This window comes from Halyomorpha halys, unplaced genomic scaffold, assembly GCF_000696795.3.
Source record: "Halyomorpha halys isolate HHAL.00 unplaced genomic scaffold, Hhal_1.1 Scaffold2137.1, whole genome shotgun sequence".
In the NCBI taxonomy this organism is placed as follows: domain Eukaryota; kingdom Metazoa; phylum Arthropoda; class Insecta; order Hemiptera; family Pentatomidae; genus Halyomorpha; species Halyomorpha halys.
Genome location: NW_027115953.1, coordinates 145749 through 162096, shown reverse-complemented (window position 1 = coordinate 162096; position 16348 = coordinate 145749). Strand labels below are relative to the sequence as shown.

Sequence of the window (16348 nt, the reverse complement as noted above, 5' to 3'; positions counted from 1 at the left end):
CCAAACTGGTGATCTGGGATTATGTGGTTGGAATCAAGGACATGTTTCTATGGTTTAAATCGCATATGTGCATTTTCATATGCAAGAGAAGAATAAGGGATTTTGCCGCTAATCACTATTTTATATTAGATTACATACCATTTAAGTACTGATAATTTACTCAGTTATGCTTCTTAATTTATTTTTAATCTTTTCTTTAGTTAATTATAGATACTAAACCTTTGGACTTTAACAATACTTACATCATTTATTTATCATTGTAAATAGATTAACTAAAGCATTTATTTTTTCAAAGAATCGTTGATGTGTTTATAATCCTCTCGGGTTAAACCAAGCACCCCTTTACGATTGCAATCAATTGTGGGTCCCTTCCTGTTGAGACAATGTTGAAGGAAAGATGAAGACAATTGCTGGTATCAGGGATAGCGCGAGTTATGTTTTTCGTGATTTTGAATACATTTTGAGTGCCATTAAATATTGTGCAGCTTTTCGAAAGCCAGAATCATTAGTAGCCATTACTTTTTTATTTTTGAAAAGTGATGGACGTTTTTGAACATTCTGTTTAATCCTCGAAGTGATGAAATATTAGAAGAAGTTGGTATATTAATTAACATTGCCCCTTTTTTTTTTCTAATTTAATGCATTTTTAGAATTCTTGTTTTAGTAAAAATCAAGTTGTTTCGTCAGTTTTCTCGAAAGTGCAAATATGTCTACTTGTAGTAGACCTAAAAATCGTATAGACTTATATCAGAGAAACTAAATTCTAGAATCCTTACATTAATAACATATAATTATACAATGTAAATAAAAACAAAAAAAAAGACAATGCTTCAGCAATAATATGTGGTGCATGAAACTCTATAGAACCTGAAAAAATATACATCTAGTTGTTTAATCCTTTAAAAGAGCAGCCACTTCCGAAATCAATGATCATTCAGTCAGTAATTGGCTGAGAACCTTTGACAAGATGGCTTACCCTGAAGAGTGGTCAGCTATCTATTTACCACGTTCGATTTAACTTCAGATACCTGCTGCAAGTCCCTTCTTCACCAACCTGACTTCAAGACCATATTCATGGAGTACTCTATAACTCTCACTCTTGTTTGGAACTGAATGAGGGTTTTATAAAGAAGTAAAATTTGAAATATAGGTAAATACTTGAGTTGTCTTCGGAAGGATGAGGTGAGAAGAGTGATGAAAACTTATACATATCATAACTACTGTACTTGGTTAACCAGTCTTCATATTAAGCCCCAAAAACCTAAAATGATTTGTAAACAGAATTTGACAAGATCCTTAAAATCATTTGGCTCATTTTCAAAATAAATGTATCAACTGGATTTTTAATTGTAGTCTGCCGCGCCTGTGAAAAAATAAAGTTCTAGCTACTGCATTGTCTTCTAGAACTATCCTAGTAATCGATTTTGAGGAACTTTCACGTGGTTTGACCGTGTGAAAAAAAAAATTTGATTGATACAGTGATTTTTTTTACCTACTAGGTTGTTAAATACGTATTTAGTATAAAACATAAACTATCAGTTACTAGTATTTTTCTCCTAATTATCACCTCGAGAAAGATCATTCATATAAAAACCAGCTGTTGATTAGTTTTAGTTTTGCATTATCTTTTACAGCCGTAGTGAACCGGTTACTATCCAACAAGTTACTAACAGTTGCATGCAGTAGGCAGAGAGAAACGGGTTCAAAAACTAGCTAATTTTGTACCGTTTCTTGATTACAAGTCGTTTTAGAATAGCTACTTTACACCTTGGAACTAGAAATAAAAACAAAAAAGCTTCGAGCTGACCGAAGTGAAAATTTCTAATACTGAACGAGGTCTATTTATTTATCTCATCTTCCTCTTGTTACGAAGCTGGTGCACTGTTCTTCCTAATGTAGTTATTTATATTTGTATAGTATTGATTGATTATGGCTTTATCCATGTTCTTTTAACATACGGCGCTCTACCAAACCATGATAGCAAGGAGGGTATTATCGCATTTAATTTCTCTCCCACCATGCCAGTAGTATCACAATATAACGGATGTTACTGATGTGTCCTGGTTTCTTTCCTGAAGGTGTTATGATGAGGATTAGTCCATCACCCCTGCTGTCTCTTCAAACACTCATTCATATATTAAAATATCCCTATTCACCTTTGATTATATTTTGCTATTGTTTTTTTGGTAGAAGTAAAAGTAAAATGTTTGTCTGAAATTATGCTCTATGCTTCATTAATTCGGTCCAGAAAACAATTGAAGTCATTAATGGTAGGTTTTATGTTACAAATATATGAATCCGAGAAAAATTTAATTTACTATTTTCTTTATTGCCACATTAGACTATAAAATTCATTTTCTAACTTATGAATATTACTGCAATATAATGATTAGGAAAATGTAAGAAAATACTATAAAGTAAGGATTATTTAAAATATTCATTCTCAAAAAAAAAAATATTTTTCTTATTGATGAATAAATAAATAGAGACCAGATTTTTGTGCAATTGCACCTTTTGCTCCATAGCTCCAAATTCTGCCAAACCTCAATATAAATTTGAATCATGGAAAAGACATTCAAAGAACACTAATTTTATATTGCAAAAAATTTCATGTTTCGGAGTTTGTTCACAGAATTACACGATTTTGATTAATGCTTTTACTAAATTTCTCACATTATGTACGCCATGATCTATTTATTTTAATTTCAGTATATTATTTTCCCCCTTATTTTATTATAGTTCAGAATTAACAAAAATTTAGATAAGATAAGAGACAATGTATTGATAAACATATGAAGAGTTGAATTCAACCCAAAGAAAACAGGAAAAGTAAATACTAGTGGCAAATATTGTTAGAATCATATTAACCAGTGACTTCGGATAATTATGGAAGTCTGTCTAGAATAAACTTGTTATAGAGGACGTTCAGTGTTGTTTCAGTTAAATATTGTTTTCTCCGCTCGTAACTTTTCATTTTTCCATCTGGATGTGTTGTAATTAGTAGAAATTTCAATTTATATTTATTCTTGCCCTACGATCATACAGGCAGATAGCGAGGTTACTACTACAAGATTTTCTCCTATCTGTTGATGGGTCAGGTTCCTACTTAATTGCGGTTTAGTACATCTCCATAGACACTAGGGTTGAGTCGTGGCTGAGAAAACAGAACATCAATAGTCAGCTTTCGTGCCCACTCATTATATTTTCCTTACCACTTTAGCTCCTCATACTAATGCTGTAATTGCTTGATTTATTTTCTCTGTTATTGGTCTGATAAAGATTTTGTTGTCATTTATTTATTTTTATAGTTTATATTACTGGACAATTTAATCATCCCTCCACCAAGCGTCTGGATTGTTATAGATGTATAGATTTCGAAAAATTAAGAATCCATTCCTAGTTTTATTACCATTAGAAACTGACCAAAACAACATTTAAACGAAAATACAATCTTCGATACACCTTATTTTTCCTAATTAATATTTAAAAGATTTTTTTTTTAGAAACTTTAATTGAATTTCAAATGGTTATATTAAAAAATCACATTACATATTAAAACTTGAGACTTGTAACAAGTTTAATCAAATTAGCCGTTTTGGGGCTACTGTCTAGAGAGAAACGCTTTCGGCTATTATTCAGAAGCTATTAACATATGGTGACCGATTTTGTACCTTTGTATCCGGGGCCGAAATTCCACACAACAAAAACGAAAGAATCAGTCCACACGATTGACACAAATAAATTGGTTGGGTAATTAAAAATAATCTCTTTACATTCTACAGATCCCGAATATTGGATCTAATCGGGTTTGTGCGTCCTTATAGTTAGGTTTGTTCCCTTAGGCACTTAATGAGACCCTAATATATCAATCAGAAATCTCGTCTATTATCATTTCCGGTAGTGTGATTACCTTCTTCCGCTGTTATAAAACCTAGCTTCTCCCCTTTGAATTCGGATGTGCCAGATTCCAAAGGTACAGTTGGGATCATCATATAATATATTGTGATAATTATCTACGGTTTATTCCGGATGGGAGTATTGATAATAGTTGTTCCGCATTAACACTTTCATGTCCTGTGACACGTTGGTGTCATGTGTCGCCACATCCTTTATTCTTTTTTAGATGTTTGGTTTTTATAAGAAAAATAAATAAATAAAGCCGGTTACTTAGTAAAGTTAAAACTAAATCTTTCCGGACTGCATTGTTTTAGTGTTGAACATAAATTATTTTATTTTTTACAAAAGTTTAATATTAACTCTTTCTTCCTACAGAAATAATATAACAGAGCCACCATTCTTAGCATTTCCCGAGAAAAACAGGAGGGCTATTATCATTTATAATACCATACATTGCTTTATAGTATATTTCATTTAATAGAATATTGATTTTTTTTTTTTTGTAAATAATAATAAATAAAGTATTGATTGTGCTTCATACTATGGCTAACAAAGCCGTGAATAAAAGTTTTAATTTTTACCTAAGATCCTTCTTGTAAACTATGAGAGGTGTCCTTTTCTAATAGGTCACTGAGAACCTAACTATTGAATCCTCTGACCTACTGAGTATGTAATTCTGTACAGTATGTAATAATCTAGTATTATTATTATTATAAGTAATTAACTTTCATCATCTTAGTGGAAGCTTTATAGTTTTCCTCCGCTCTTGGGACGGATCAAAATGAGCGAGGACTGTAAGCGTTAAAAATTGGCCTATCTCCTATCTGCAGGGCTGCATGGGACTGCAGAGCCCAAACCTCGTCCCATGGCAAGAACATTTACCAAGGGGACATCTTCCCATCTCCCAGCTGGCGATTTCCCGGAACAGCGGGTTGGTCCAGGCCTTCAACCCATCAAAAAATTTGATGTGTCTCCGACCAATGTATTCCGGCTGGAGCTCATCGTGGATGACAGTGTTTCTGGCCCAATTCCTCTTACTATCTTCCGAACGACAGAGTTCTAGAAGCTCTGCAGTCTGTTGAGCGTGGTTCTATACATGTGTTTGAGCAGGGGCGCACCGTTGAGCAGCGTCGCTATAATGACAGCTTTGTATATCTGGAGCTTGATTCTGAGCGAGAGCTGCGGAGATCTTAGCAGATGGTACAGTCGATAGTTCTTCTGACGGGCGAACTTCAGTCTCTCACGAACATGGCTTGAAAATGTGAGATGGCGATCGAGTGTGACTCCCAGATAGAACAGGAAGGTGGAGATCCGTTGGTCAACCTCTTCAATCCTGAAGTGAGTAGGCAGTGGTTTCTTACCTTTTTGGTATGACATCACGATAGCGTCTGTCTTGGCGGGGTTCACTCTAATTCCAATCCGCTTGAGTTCGGCAGCGATGGTGTTAGCCGCTTCCTGTGCATGAGACAGCGTAGTTGGAGCATTAATGCTGGAGTCATAGATGCCGATGTCATCCGCATAGGCAGCAACCACTGCCTTCGGGTGCTGGATCGATACCACTGAGATTGTGAAAAGCACGAATAGTATTGGTCCCAGTACAGAGCCTTGGGGCAATCCACAGGTGGTAGGAACAGGTTTAAATTTTCTCATTATATAAAAATCCTTATTTAAGCCCTGTCACACTATTTCAATGAGAGTACGACCTAGCTAATAGTTAATTCAATTATGTATTTATGGATTATACAACCTAAAAAAATCAAAATAAATCAGTTGAAAACACCATAACGTAAGACAAATAAATATCACTCTGGGTTCTCTCAGATCCACCTGTCGCGCTATGAGTTTAATATCAAATAAAAAAAACATCAAATTTAAAGGAAAATTCGCAGTTAATTGTATTCCTTTTGGTAGGATCTTAGTTGAAAATAATATAACATTCTTTGAAAATTATTGAATTATGTTAAAATATATATATATATATAACGTAAATAATATATTATGTTTCTTTCATATTATACAATTTTTTTATTTAATTTTTACTATGAATCTGACAATTTGATTTTATTAACTTTCTTTTCTTTCTATTTAATGTTTTTACAATCGAGACTAAGTATAACTAACGTCAATGAATTGGAATGAAGCTCTGTAACTAACGCTAAGATTGTTGATACTAATCTGCGTTAAAATTAAAAGGTCCTAACTCCAATTTTATTTTCTGAATTCATTGTTGTTGCATTTCCGGTTTGAACTTAAAAAAAGGGAGGGGGGAGAGTTGACCCTTTTGACTTATCAGGCCTGTATTAGAGTAATTGATTTATATTATTCCATTCTCTTTAGACTATTGGTTTCATCGGATTATTAAGGGTAAGTCTGCTCATAAGGAATTATTAAGCGATTCGCTAGATTTTATGCTCGAACTAGCGGCATGAGTCATGTCGGGCAGATCTTTGGTACGACATCCACGGACCAAAGGTCGGCCTGGGGACCAGGTAATTAGTGGTGTAGGAATGCCGGGGGAGGGGAGCCTCCATAACGGAACGGTCAGTAGCGCCCCAGACATGTTGTGTTCCAGGGGCAGGAGGCGCAAGAAGAAACAGAAGTGCAGCATCGACGCTGGCTCCGGGAGGTGTTATATGGAATATACAGGTAGGGATCTGTCCTCTTTTGTTAGCTTAGTAGCTTCTCTGCCATTGGCCCTGTTCCCTATAATTAGTAAAATATACCCTAATCCAAGTATCTTCAAATTTACTTCCTTTGGATTAGTTTTGTTTTAAAAGATGTAATCCGTTGTGAAAAAATTAGTAGAAAAATTCACGAATTAGTTAATAGATAATTATCAAAATTAATAATAAAAACAGGAAAACGTCTAAAATTTGAATTGGTCTCTAAATTATTATCTTAATAATTTCATCTTTTTTTTTTTTTTAATTTGTTAAAGCCTAAATGCAATCCTTATCTAAACGGTTATCATGTAGTACTGAATTTCGGAATTATGTTTTGAAATACAGCAATTATTGTATAATGGTGCTGACATGTCAATAGTGAATTCGCAACCTTCTTTTTATATCAATGTTATTGGTTCATAATAAAATGCAATAATATTGGTATTCAAAATAATTAATTACATTACTTGGGAATATATCATTATTTAATTCATTTTTCTTTACTAATAAATACTTCTAACTTAAAAATAATATGTTTTACTTTAAAAAATTCAAAAATTCGCAATCGATCGTAATTTATTTGTTCTTTATCACTTACTATGTGCTAGAAATATCATCATACGTATATATTGGAAATATAATATATATAATCAAGCTTATAAGGCAAAGTATAAGTACGCATACGACTCCCTCTATAACGTTAATGTTCTTTTAAAAGGTGGAATTCGACAAATTAGGTATTTTTTACTGAAACAGTCGTTGATATTAATCAGTTTACTACGTGAAATACAATCAAAAAGATTTCAGGCTCTCAAAAATATTAACTTGATGTAGATTTCTCAACCAAACACAATTTCCAGATCAGGTGAAGTGTAAAACATACTTGTTGGAACATCCCTTTTTACATAACAAGGACAAGTTTTATTCTTTAATCACAACCTATGTATTATATATTATTGTATTTTGTATTTAAATGAAAAATAAAGAGGTTTTGAAAATTAAAAAAATCTTTAATCACAATATAGGTTTTATATACCTGACAAGTCTTCCTTCATTCCTCTTTAAATTAAGCACTTATTTTTGAAATCACTATTTTATTTCGTACTAATGTAATAATAGTTCATGTCATATCCCTATTATCGCGCCTTGAGACGTGACAAATCCTTTACGTTGTTAGAAAGTTTTAATAAATCGCAACTGTCATCAAACTTGCCGTACCAAATGCCATTTCTTGAACGATTTTAAGAGAATATTTGCCAAATAAACGTTGGGACTGAACTGTTCCTTCTGAAATCTTGAGGACCTGATTATAGACCATTGATGCCCAGTAAACCTATAGATTTAGTGCATCCATCCTATATTCACTAATTTATATAAATGGAATATATTAATTATATGCATATGTAATTGACCGTGTTAATATTCCTTACATATTTATATAATGTTATTTATATTATATTATTCATATTTCTCAAGAGTACATAATTAATAATAAACTTTAATAAAGTTTTTGACTTCAACTTGCTAAAACTCTTATCGACCCCACTCTCCTAAATACCACACATTTGAAGGACTAAGGTAGAAAAAAAAGAAAACTCCTTTTTTCAAAACTATAAACTTCTGCCAATTATATTGTTCCCTCCCTCAAATTAGCTAGCTATTGTACAGGCTTTAGTTATTATATAGAATATTAAGTTCAAAGTGGCTTGATCGGAATTCTACATTCATTTATTTCTTATATGATATTGGGAGATAACAAAAAAAAAAATTAGTCTATCATCAACGTTTCGTGAATTCAGGGATCATCAGAACAGAAAAAATGAGATCAAATTATTGATGACCAGAGATCATCTCACATTACCAGTCTAAAAATGACACCATCCATTCCCCACATTATATCCGAAAAAACCTAAGTTGCGTATGTTACTTGTCTGTAAAATATTTTTAATACATTTCACTCGTTTCCTACCTTTTAAACCTTACATCTTGATTTATGAAGTTTTTCATCGTTTACTGTTCATTGTTAGGAAGATCAGGCGTCGATAATAAACATTTAGGTTACTCCTAGTATAAATTTTGCTAACAATAGCAAGTATCTATATTAATATTTTTAATATAATTATATTGTTGATTTTTATGTTTTTAATGAGAGACCGTGATGTTCGAGCACGTTAAGATGAAAGCCCCTGAGTATCCGGTTTGGAACGGTGTGGGCTTGATCCCACTTGTGACAGTTGATATCTATTTTTCGACGGCCTCCTGTAATGAATCTGGGTCCTCCCACTCTGGTGACTACGAGGTAGCAACTTCTAGGTCGCCGTGAGGGGTCGGAAAAAAGGGCCACTAAGGCCACTCGTTGAACGAGTTTCCTGAAGTAGTTTGAATTTTGACAGCAACTCTGTCATGCGTGCGCACTTCTTGACAAGCCGCTTTTTCACAAGGATTTTTCAATTTCTTCACCAGTGATAAAACCTCAGAAAAACATAGTTTTTTTTTAATAATAACTATCGGAAAGAAAAATGGATCAGTGTGCGAATTAAAAAAATAAGATTTTAAACGATTTATCTTATCGTATACTTAAATTTATCACTAATAGTTTGAACATATAAATTTTATATGTAATTATCTATGAGTACTAATATTTATCCCTTAAGAGTTTGTTTATTTGAACGCGTTCATTTCTAGAAAAATAGTATTATTTGAAAACATATTTTTGCATTGGATAGTTTATCGAGAGAGGTTTTATTCTTTATACATTCCTAAGGCGTTTCTTAAGAATCACATGAGTGGGTTTAGTACAGTAATAGTGAAATTGAAAGTCTATTTCATTAGCGTGAACATAGTTTGAATTAGGTTTACAGATTATTCAAAAAATGTTCATGCTATTGAAGTGGTTTCAATTTTTAGTATGTTGAGGTGTAAAATGGAGTGTCTCGCATACGAGGAAATTTTTCATTAGGAGTTCAAATGACGTAATTTACAAAAGAATCCCGTCTATGTTGTCCTAGGACGGCCCACCAGGGGTGTGCCGACAATAGCGAGATCATCGCACGTCTTGCCTCTTAGTACCGGAGCCAGCAGCATCAGAAAAAGATACTAGTTTTAGAAGGTTTGAATGTGAATTATGGAAATTTATATTATTCTTTTTTTAAAAAAAAAATAAAAATAAAAACCTTGCCTGCCATTCTAAAGTTTTATTCATCCATTTCGTTGATTTCAAAACTGACTAAATTTATTAATTTTATAACTAGACTACAGGTACAGTAAATGTCGAACAGTAGAATTTGAACTGTTGCTGGTACACTCCACCGGAGCCTTTTTTCTTAGGTAGGTTAGGGTAATTTTCTAAAATTTGGACCCCAGTAGGTAAATGGAAAGAAACAGTTAAAAGTTCAGAAAATCAGTTTTTCAAAAGCCAATATATTTTTTCCAAATAACGGAAAATAACATTTTGTGATGCTATTTTGTCAACAATCATCGAAATTTCTATCTTTACGAAGATAATCATTATAACCTAATTTACGACTTATTTGTCTAGCTTTAGTTTGAGCTGTAACAGAACTCTACGATCAATAGTTTCCGAAGTAATTTTCTCTAACCCAACATTTTTTTCTATTCGGAAGGAATCAATATTTTGGAAACTACCTCTTCTACGAAGATAATTTACGAATTTCTTTACTGAGCATTTAAGGAGCTTTAAGTTATTACCTATAGATATCTGTACGTCTAATAGTTCCTCAGATACAGTTTTTGTTGTTTTAGAATAATATACACTTTCATAATTCACATTCAAACGTTTTTCTTAAGTAAATATCATTTTCAAAAGTGATGTAAATGCTGACGTCTTGAAATGTTTTTGAATAGTTTTATATCCTGGCGACTTAGCTAGTTTCAACAGAAAAAGTTGTTATTCCTTCCTAAAAACTTGTCAGAACTTCCTCTAAAATTTTGGTATTCTCAAAACTCAAGACTTGACTTAGAACACTTGCATCCAACAGCTCATTTAAAAACAAGCAACTAGTCTATATACCCATAAACCATTTAGTGAATCTTGATTATTTGAATGCAGAGCACCTTAAAAAATTTACTTCCATTGAAAATGCATATTCGAAATGTTTACCATCGTCATACTTGCCATTACTATGTATTTCGTATATACAAAATAAATAAATATAGATATGAAAGTAAAAAAGCTTTTTTTATTTTAGTTTTTGTGACGTCATATCCGTAGAAAATAAGCTACTTCAGAGACTTTACAATAAGTTTGAAATTATTATCTGAAAATTTGATATGTTTTCATATAAAATCAGAGTTGCAATTTTGACTCTGATTAAAAAAAAAAGGTCTAGAAACAAAGTTATTTTGTAATTTAGGCAGTTAATAACCTTATTAACAGGTTAGTACTATCTGTATTGCTATTAATTTATGTTAATTCTATATTCTTCCTTGCATGTTTTTGGAGTCTGTTTTCCATGTTTTTTTCAATGAAACCAAATGAAAAAAAAATAAATAAATATGTGTTATATTTGTCTTCGTAATTAAAACAGTCAAGAGGCTTTTTATCAAGTCAGTTTTTTTTTAGTGATTCTACCTTTTGTTTTCCAACTTTAATTTCTAATTTAAATTTTGTTAATTAGATGATCTTGGTCATCATATATATGAAAAAGACATGTATGACACAAATTTAACGCGGATGAAACTACGGTGCATAGCTAGTATTAAATAAAAAATAGAAAGCCTTCAGTTGGGTATATCCCTATTATATTCTGCTACTTTGCTACCGTGCTGATATTTCCAAGATAAATATATAATAAATGAACTTTGAACAGATTTTGAGAACTAGAATTTCTGGAACTAAGAGGCCTCGGTTTCAGAGAGTCGAAGCGATTATGTTTCCCAGGGTCGTCAACCTTTTTCATCAAGCTGACTGACGCGTTAAAATATTGCAAAAGTAGCCTCCGAGCCTCCTCCTTTACCTGACCATTTTGAATAAAATAAAATTAAGTGTTAGCTCTTATGCTTAATGTCTTCTTTGAAACACCAAGTCGAAATTTTATTACAATTCGATCTGCAGCAATTAATGTAATTTTGGTTCTACTTGAGAATGTACTGAAGGAGAAAGATAGAAAAAAGTAATTTAAGCTTCTGGAATTCTTTTCCCATTTTATAATAAACTCAAATTATAAAATGGGAGCGCGGACTCCATGCCAAAGTAATTTACACCTGACTTAGATTGGACTAAAAAAAAGTATTATCTACTCCTTAAAAAACTTCTCTGGTTCCATAGTTGATACTTTGTCAAAAAAGCGTTGTAATGGCATACTTCAAGGACATTGCAGGAATTTGAATCAGACGGAATTGTTAAGGATCATTCCCATTACTTCAGAATATTGTTTTTTAGGTTTGTAACTGCTTTACCTTCTATATCAGTAATTTTATTAAAGTTAATTTAGTTTTTCATTTCCCCTTAATATTTTTATTTCTTGCAAATCTTTTACCACCTTGCCCTGCCCTACTTTACCTCCTATAATCCAAGCTGTTTGGTAGGGTCATCTTGATAATAAGAGACCTTATTAACTACATCTGTAAGCTAATAAATACCATCAATCGGGATGGGCAACTTAGCCCAGTTAAAAAAAATCTGTATTCAAAAATGTTTTAGATCCACCATAGGCGCCTAATGTGTTAGGTAAACCCTTCGAGATCTATTATGTTTCCCATGGTAAGTTTTACCCTATCAGTTTTAGTTTTCTTGGTATCACTGAGTTGCAGGGATCTGGAGATCTCTTATCAATCAAAAACAGCTGATTTCATCATACATTCAATCAAGTGATTTTTAGTAGTGTTAAACTTTAGATTTTGCAGCCCTTTTGACCAGATGTAAGATAAATTAATTGCACCATGAGTTATGAAGTGTAGGTTTTTATTTTTGTTTTATTAATACTTAAAGCCAGTTGGGCAAAGTCATCTTCCATTTAATTGCTAGAACAGGGTGTCCTTACCCAAAAAGGTTTTTTGTAATGATTTTAAAATTACTATTATCAAAAAGAAACTGGAGGAGTCCTTGTTAAATTACAAGTTTTAGGCCATAGATACCTATAGATAAGCAACTTTTCTATTATAACCTTGTTTATTAATCTTCATGAATCACAGTAATAATGACGCACTTTTATAAGTGCAACTCATTCCAAACTACCATCATAATCCCAGGTAAAACTACATTATGTTCGTTCTATCTGGCTATAAAGGCAGAACTTAAATGTTTTCACAACAGTCCTCAAATAAAAGAACACCATATGGACATAAAGTGGCACCTTACATGGCAAACATCCTAAATTTTGTAATGATGGAGACATAGAAGTCTCATTCTTGGGGACAACTGACAAGAAGAATGAATTCAGTCTCCCTTGGAATTTAGATTTGAAATAAAGACTGATCCTGCTAGCGGTTGATCCCTCACATTATTGATTTTACTTCAATTTAATTATATTTTAATAAATTAATTATTATAGTTTATTTTTATATGGCTCGCTCTTATTTCTTTTTTTCACTCCTGTGAGAGTAACAGTTTCTTATGTTTATTTGTCTACTTTATTTATTTTTACTTTTCATTTACTATATTACACTATATCACTTAGTTTTACTATATTACTTTACTCTTTGTTGATTAATTTTTAAATTCAGTCCTAACATGTCTTCATATGTTTGCTCTTGATTTCTTTTATATCACTGTTACTGAATGTATTCCTTTTTTTACTAACATTTATTGCTTCTATCATTTTCATTTTTATTGTATTGTATTTTTAGCCTTAAGAAGATCTGCACTGTGAGCAAAAATGTCAGCATTCAATAAATAGTTTTTTAATATTTTTGATGTTAGTTTTTAATGGCATCCTGACTGTCTTCTCGATTATTACCATGGTTTACTGTTCAATGATAAAAGTAAAGATAATTTGATGAGCTGATTTAAAATAAAAGAAAAAAACTTTTACAATAGCTGTATTATTTTTTATCATCATTTGATTCTCATAATAGTGAAGAAGTTGTTCCATTCACTTATTTTCCCAGCCTTTTCCAGGATCATTTCTATTATATTCTAGTTACACTATCAATTTCCCCCTATACCGACTTTACTGAGTTCAATCAATCTCCATAAAAATATTGTATTTTATATAAGGCAAGTCTGTCTTCTAATCTTTGAAGAAATAATAATAATAATAATAAAATTTAAAAATAATTCTCTGGGAATCGCTGCTTCCAATTTCTCTTATGGTGAAATCAGTGTTTCTTTTGTTTTCCCTCTCATTTTTGGTTTAACAGCATCTTTATGAATCAAAAAATAGTAAGTTATATTAAAATACAGCTTGTTAATTTTATTTTTTTGTTATGCTTATTTATTTATTTTTTTAAGTTAGTCTTACCTATTGATTACCTGAAGTAATTCAATTCTTTCTTTACCCATCTTTATTTGTAATATTAATTTAACAAACTTTTATCATGGATAACTTATTAAGTGAATTATTTTATTAGCTGTCAATCTGCAATAATATAGATCATATACTTTTTTTTTTGTTTTGTTTTTTTGTCATTATACTTGAATTGAATATATTGTTGTTCATTACAGAAGCACTGTTGGCCAGTCGACCATTGCCTCACATACCAGAGCCAGCGGGCCTTGCTTCCAGATGGACATCAAAAGAGAACCTACTGTCTCAAGAAGAAGATGACCCTCAGTTATTTGTTGCTCTCTACGACTTCCAGGCATCTGGTGAAAACCAGCTTACCCTTAAGAAAGGTAGAATATATTATATTGGAGGAATCGATCCATTAACTACTATTACAAATCTAATTAAGATTTATGAAGTTATTGTTTCATTGAGTTTAACATCTTCTAACTGAGAAACAAAAATTGAGCCGTCTAGAGGTTTCCAATATTCTCTAGCCAGTATTCATATTCCTTGGGTTCGCTATGAGATAAATTCAATCCCTCCAGACAGGAATTCACTACTCACTACACACTGCAACTTCATCAAGTGTTTCGTTTATATTGCTGCTAATTTTGTGCATGTTTTGTGAATAATATATAAAAATAGTATACATGCATTTATATATATACATATATATATATATATATATATATATTGTATGGAATATGGAATGGAAACTTAGATTGATCAATGACTTGTGCCCTGAACATTTTTGTTGTACTGATGATTTCAGTCTGGTATTGAATGTTTGTTTCTAATAGCTGATGTTCCGTAATCTACCCAAAAAACTAGTTGTCTTATAAAAATTCAGATCGTCATTTAAAATATTGTAATTTGTAGTTAATGAAATGATAGTTCTTCAAAACATGTCAAAATTATGTTTCCTTTCTGTTCTTGGATTGAAAAAAACTTTTCTTGCTGACAAAATAAAATTAAAAAGTTCTACAAGTATTTTCAAAGCACTGGTGATAGATTTGACCTCTTAGTATGTATCTGATCATTATTTTATGACTATTAAGAATTGTAACAAATAGTGTCTTCCCAAATATATATTATTTACTTATGATTAACCTTCCTTGAATTCTAGAAATTGATTAATTCTTAAATTAAAGAAAGTTCTTTTAACATGGTTACAATAGTTCACAAGAGTAGATTATTGGTAATTTTGTTTGAACTTTTCCAAATATTAGTGAACACACTTGACATGTATTTGAGCTGTTATGTTTTTTTAGGGAAGACATCAGGATAAGGGTTTAAAAAATAACTTTTTTTATTTTATTTTCATATCTCTTTGTTCATAATTAGGTTAGAAATCAGTTTTTGTAACATTTGAGTTTCTGTTTTATTTTAATACTGATAAGTATTTTAAGAATACAAAGAGACTCGGCTCATTGGTGTTGAAAAGACTGTTTCGAAACTCACTTTTCTTCAGGCCATTTGCTTTATGGGTTAAAAGGTTTTTGTTATGTAAACAAAATTTTCTGGAGCTTTGTTTTTGAAGAATTAAGATATGTTTACCATTTTTGTCACTGATTTATACGTTATCTTGGTAAAAGTGTATTGAGAACAATTTTACAAATAAAATTATCTTGTTTACTAATTTTTTTCTGTGTTCTTTAATTAACACCCCAAAGCCTTTATTTCAGGACATCATATTTTATGATTGACATTTCAAAATAAAAATATGACTATTTATTTAGCAATTAGGGTATCACTCCTGGAATTGAAACTATGAATTTTGTTTAATGATCTGATTATTTTTAAACTGATGTAACTATTATTATTGATGAAATATAAAATATACAGTTGGCTATATTATTCATATAGTGGTAATGTTCATTATATTTGAGTTGTCACATAGATGTGTGAAAAGAAGAAAAAGCGTCATGTAAAACATTTATAACCTTTTACAATATTTTGTAAGACTAGTTTAATTATTTGCAATGTCTAATGAATAAATCATTATATTTTCAGGTGAGCAGGTTCGCATCCTGTCCTACAATAAATCCGGAGAATGGTGTGAAGCACATTCTGCCTCATCTCAGGTCGGATGGGTACCATCCAATTACGTGACACCGGTCAACTCTCTAGAAAAGCACTCCTGGTACCATGGACCAATTTCCAGAAATGCTGCCGAGTATCTCTTATCCTCTGGTATTAATGGAAGCTTTCTCGTCAGAGAGTCTGAAAGCTCACCTGGACAAAGGAGTATATCCCTCAGATACGAAGGCCGAGTGTATCATTATCGAATCAATGAAGACCCTGATACCAAGGTAAAATTTCATCTTTTTCCCATTATGA

At 31.7% G+C, this 16348-nt stretch overlaps 1 protein-coding gene across 6 annotated transcripts in view; it reads left to right on the top strand.

Annotated features, from left to right (window-relative positions):
* Nucleotides 1-16348, top strand: part of Abl (tyrosine-protein kinase Abl) — a 114368-nt gene that overhangs the window by 74648 nt on the left and 23372 nt on the right. For 5 of the 6 annotated variants that reach the window (XM_067052919.1, XM_014436875.3, XM_014436876.3 and 2 more), the window contains exons 2-3: nt 14185-14355; nt 16022-16320. In XM_067052919.1, coding sequence (XP_066909020.1) covers nt 14185-14355; nt 16022-16320 — 470 coding nt within the window. The remainder of the gene's footprint in view (nt 1-14184; nt 14356-16021; nt 16321-16348) is intronic. The other variant, XM_014436880.2, reaches the window with a different exon arrangement.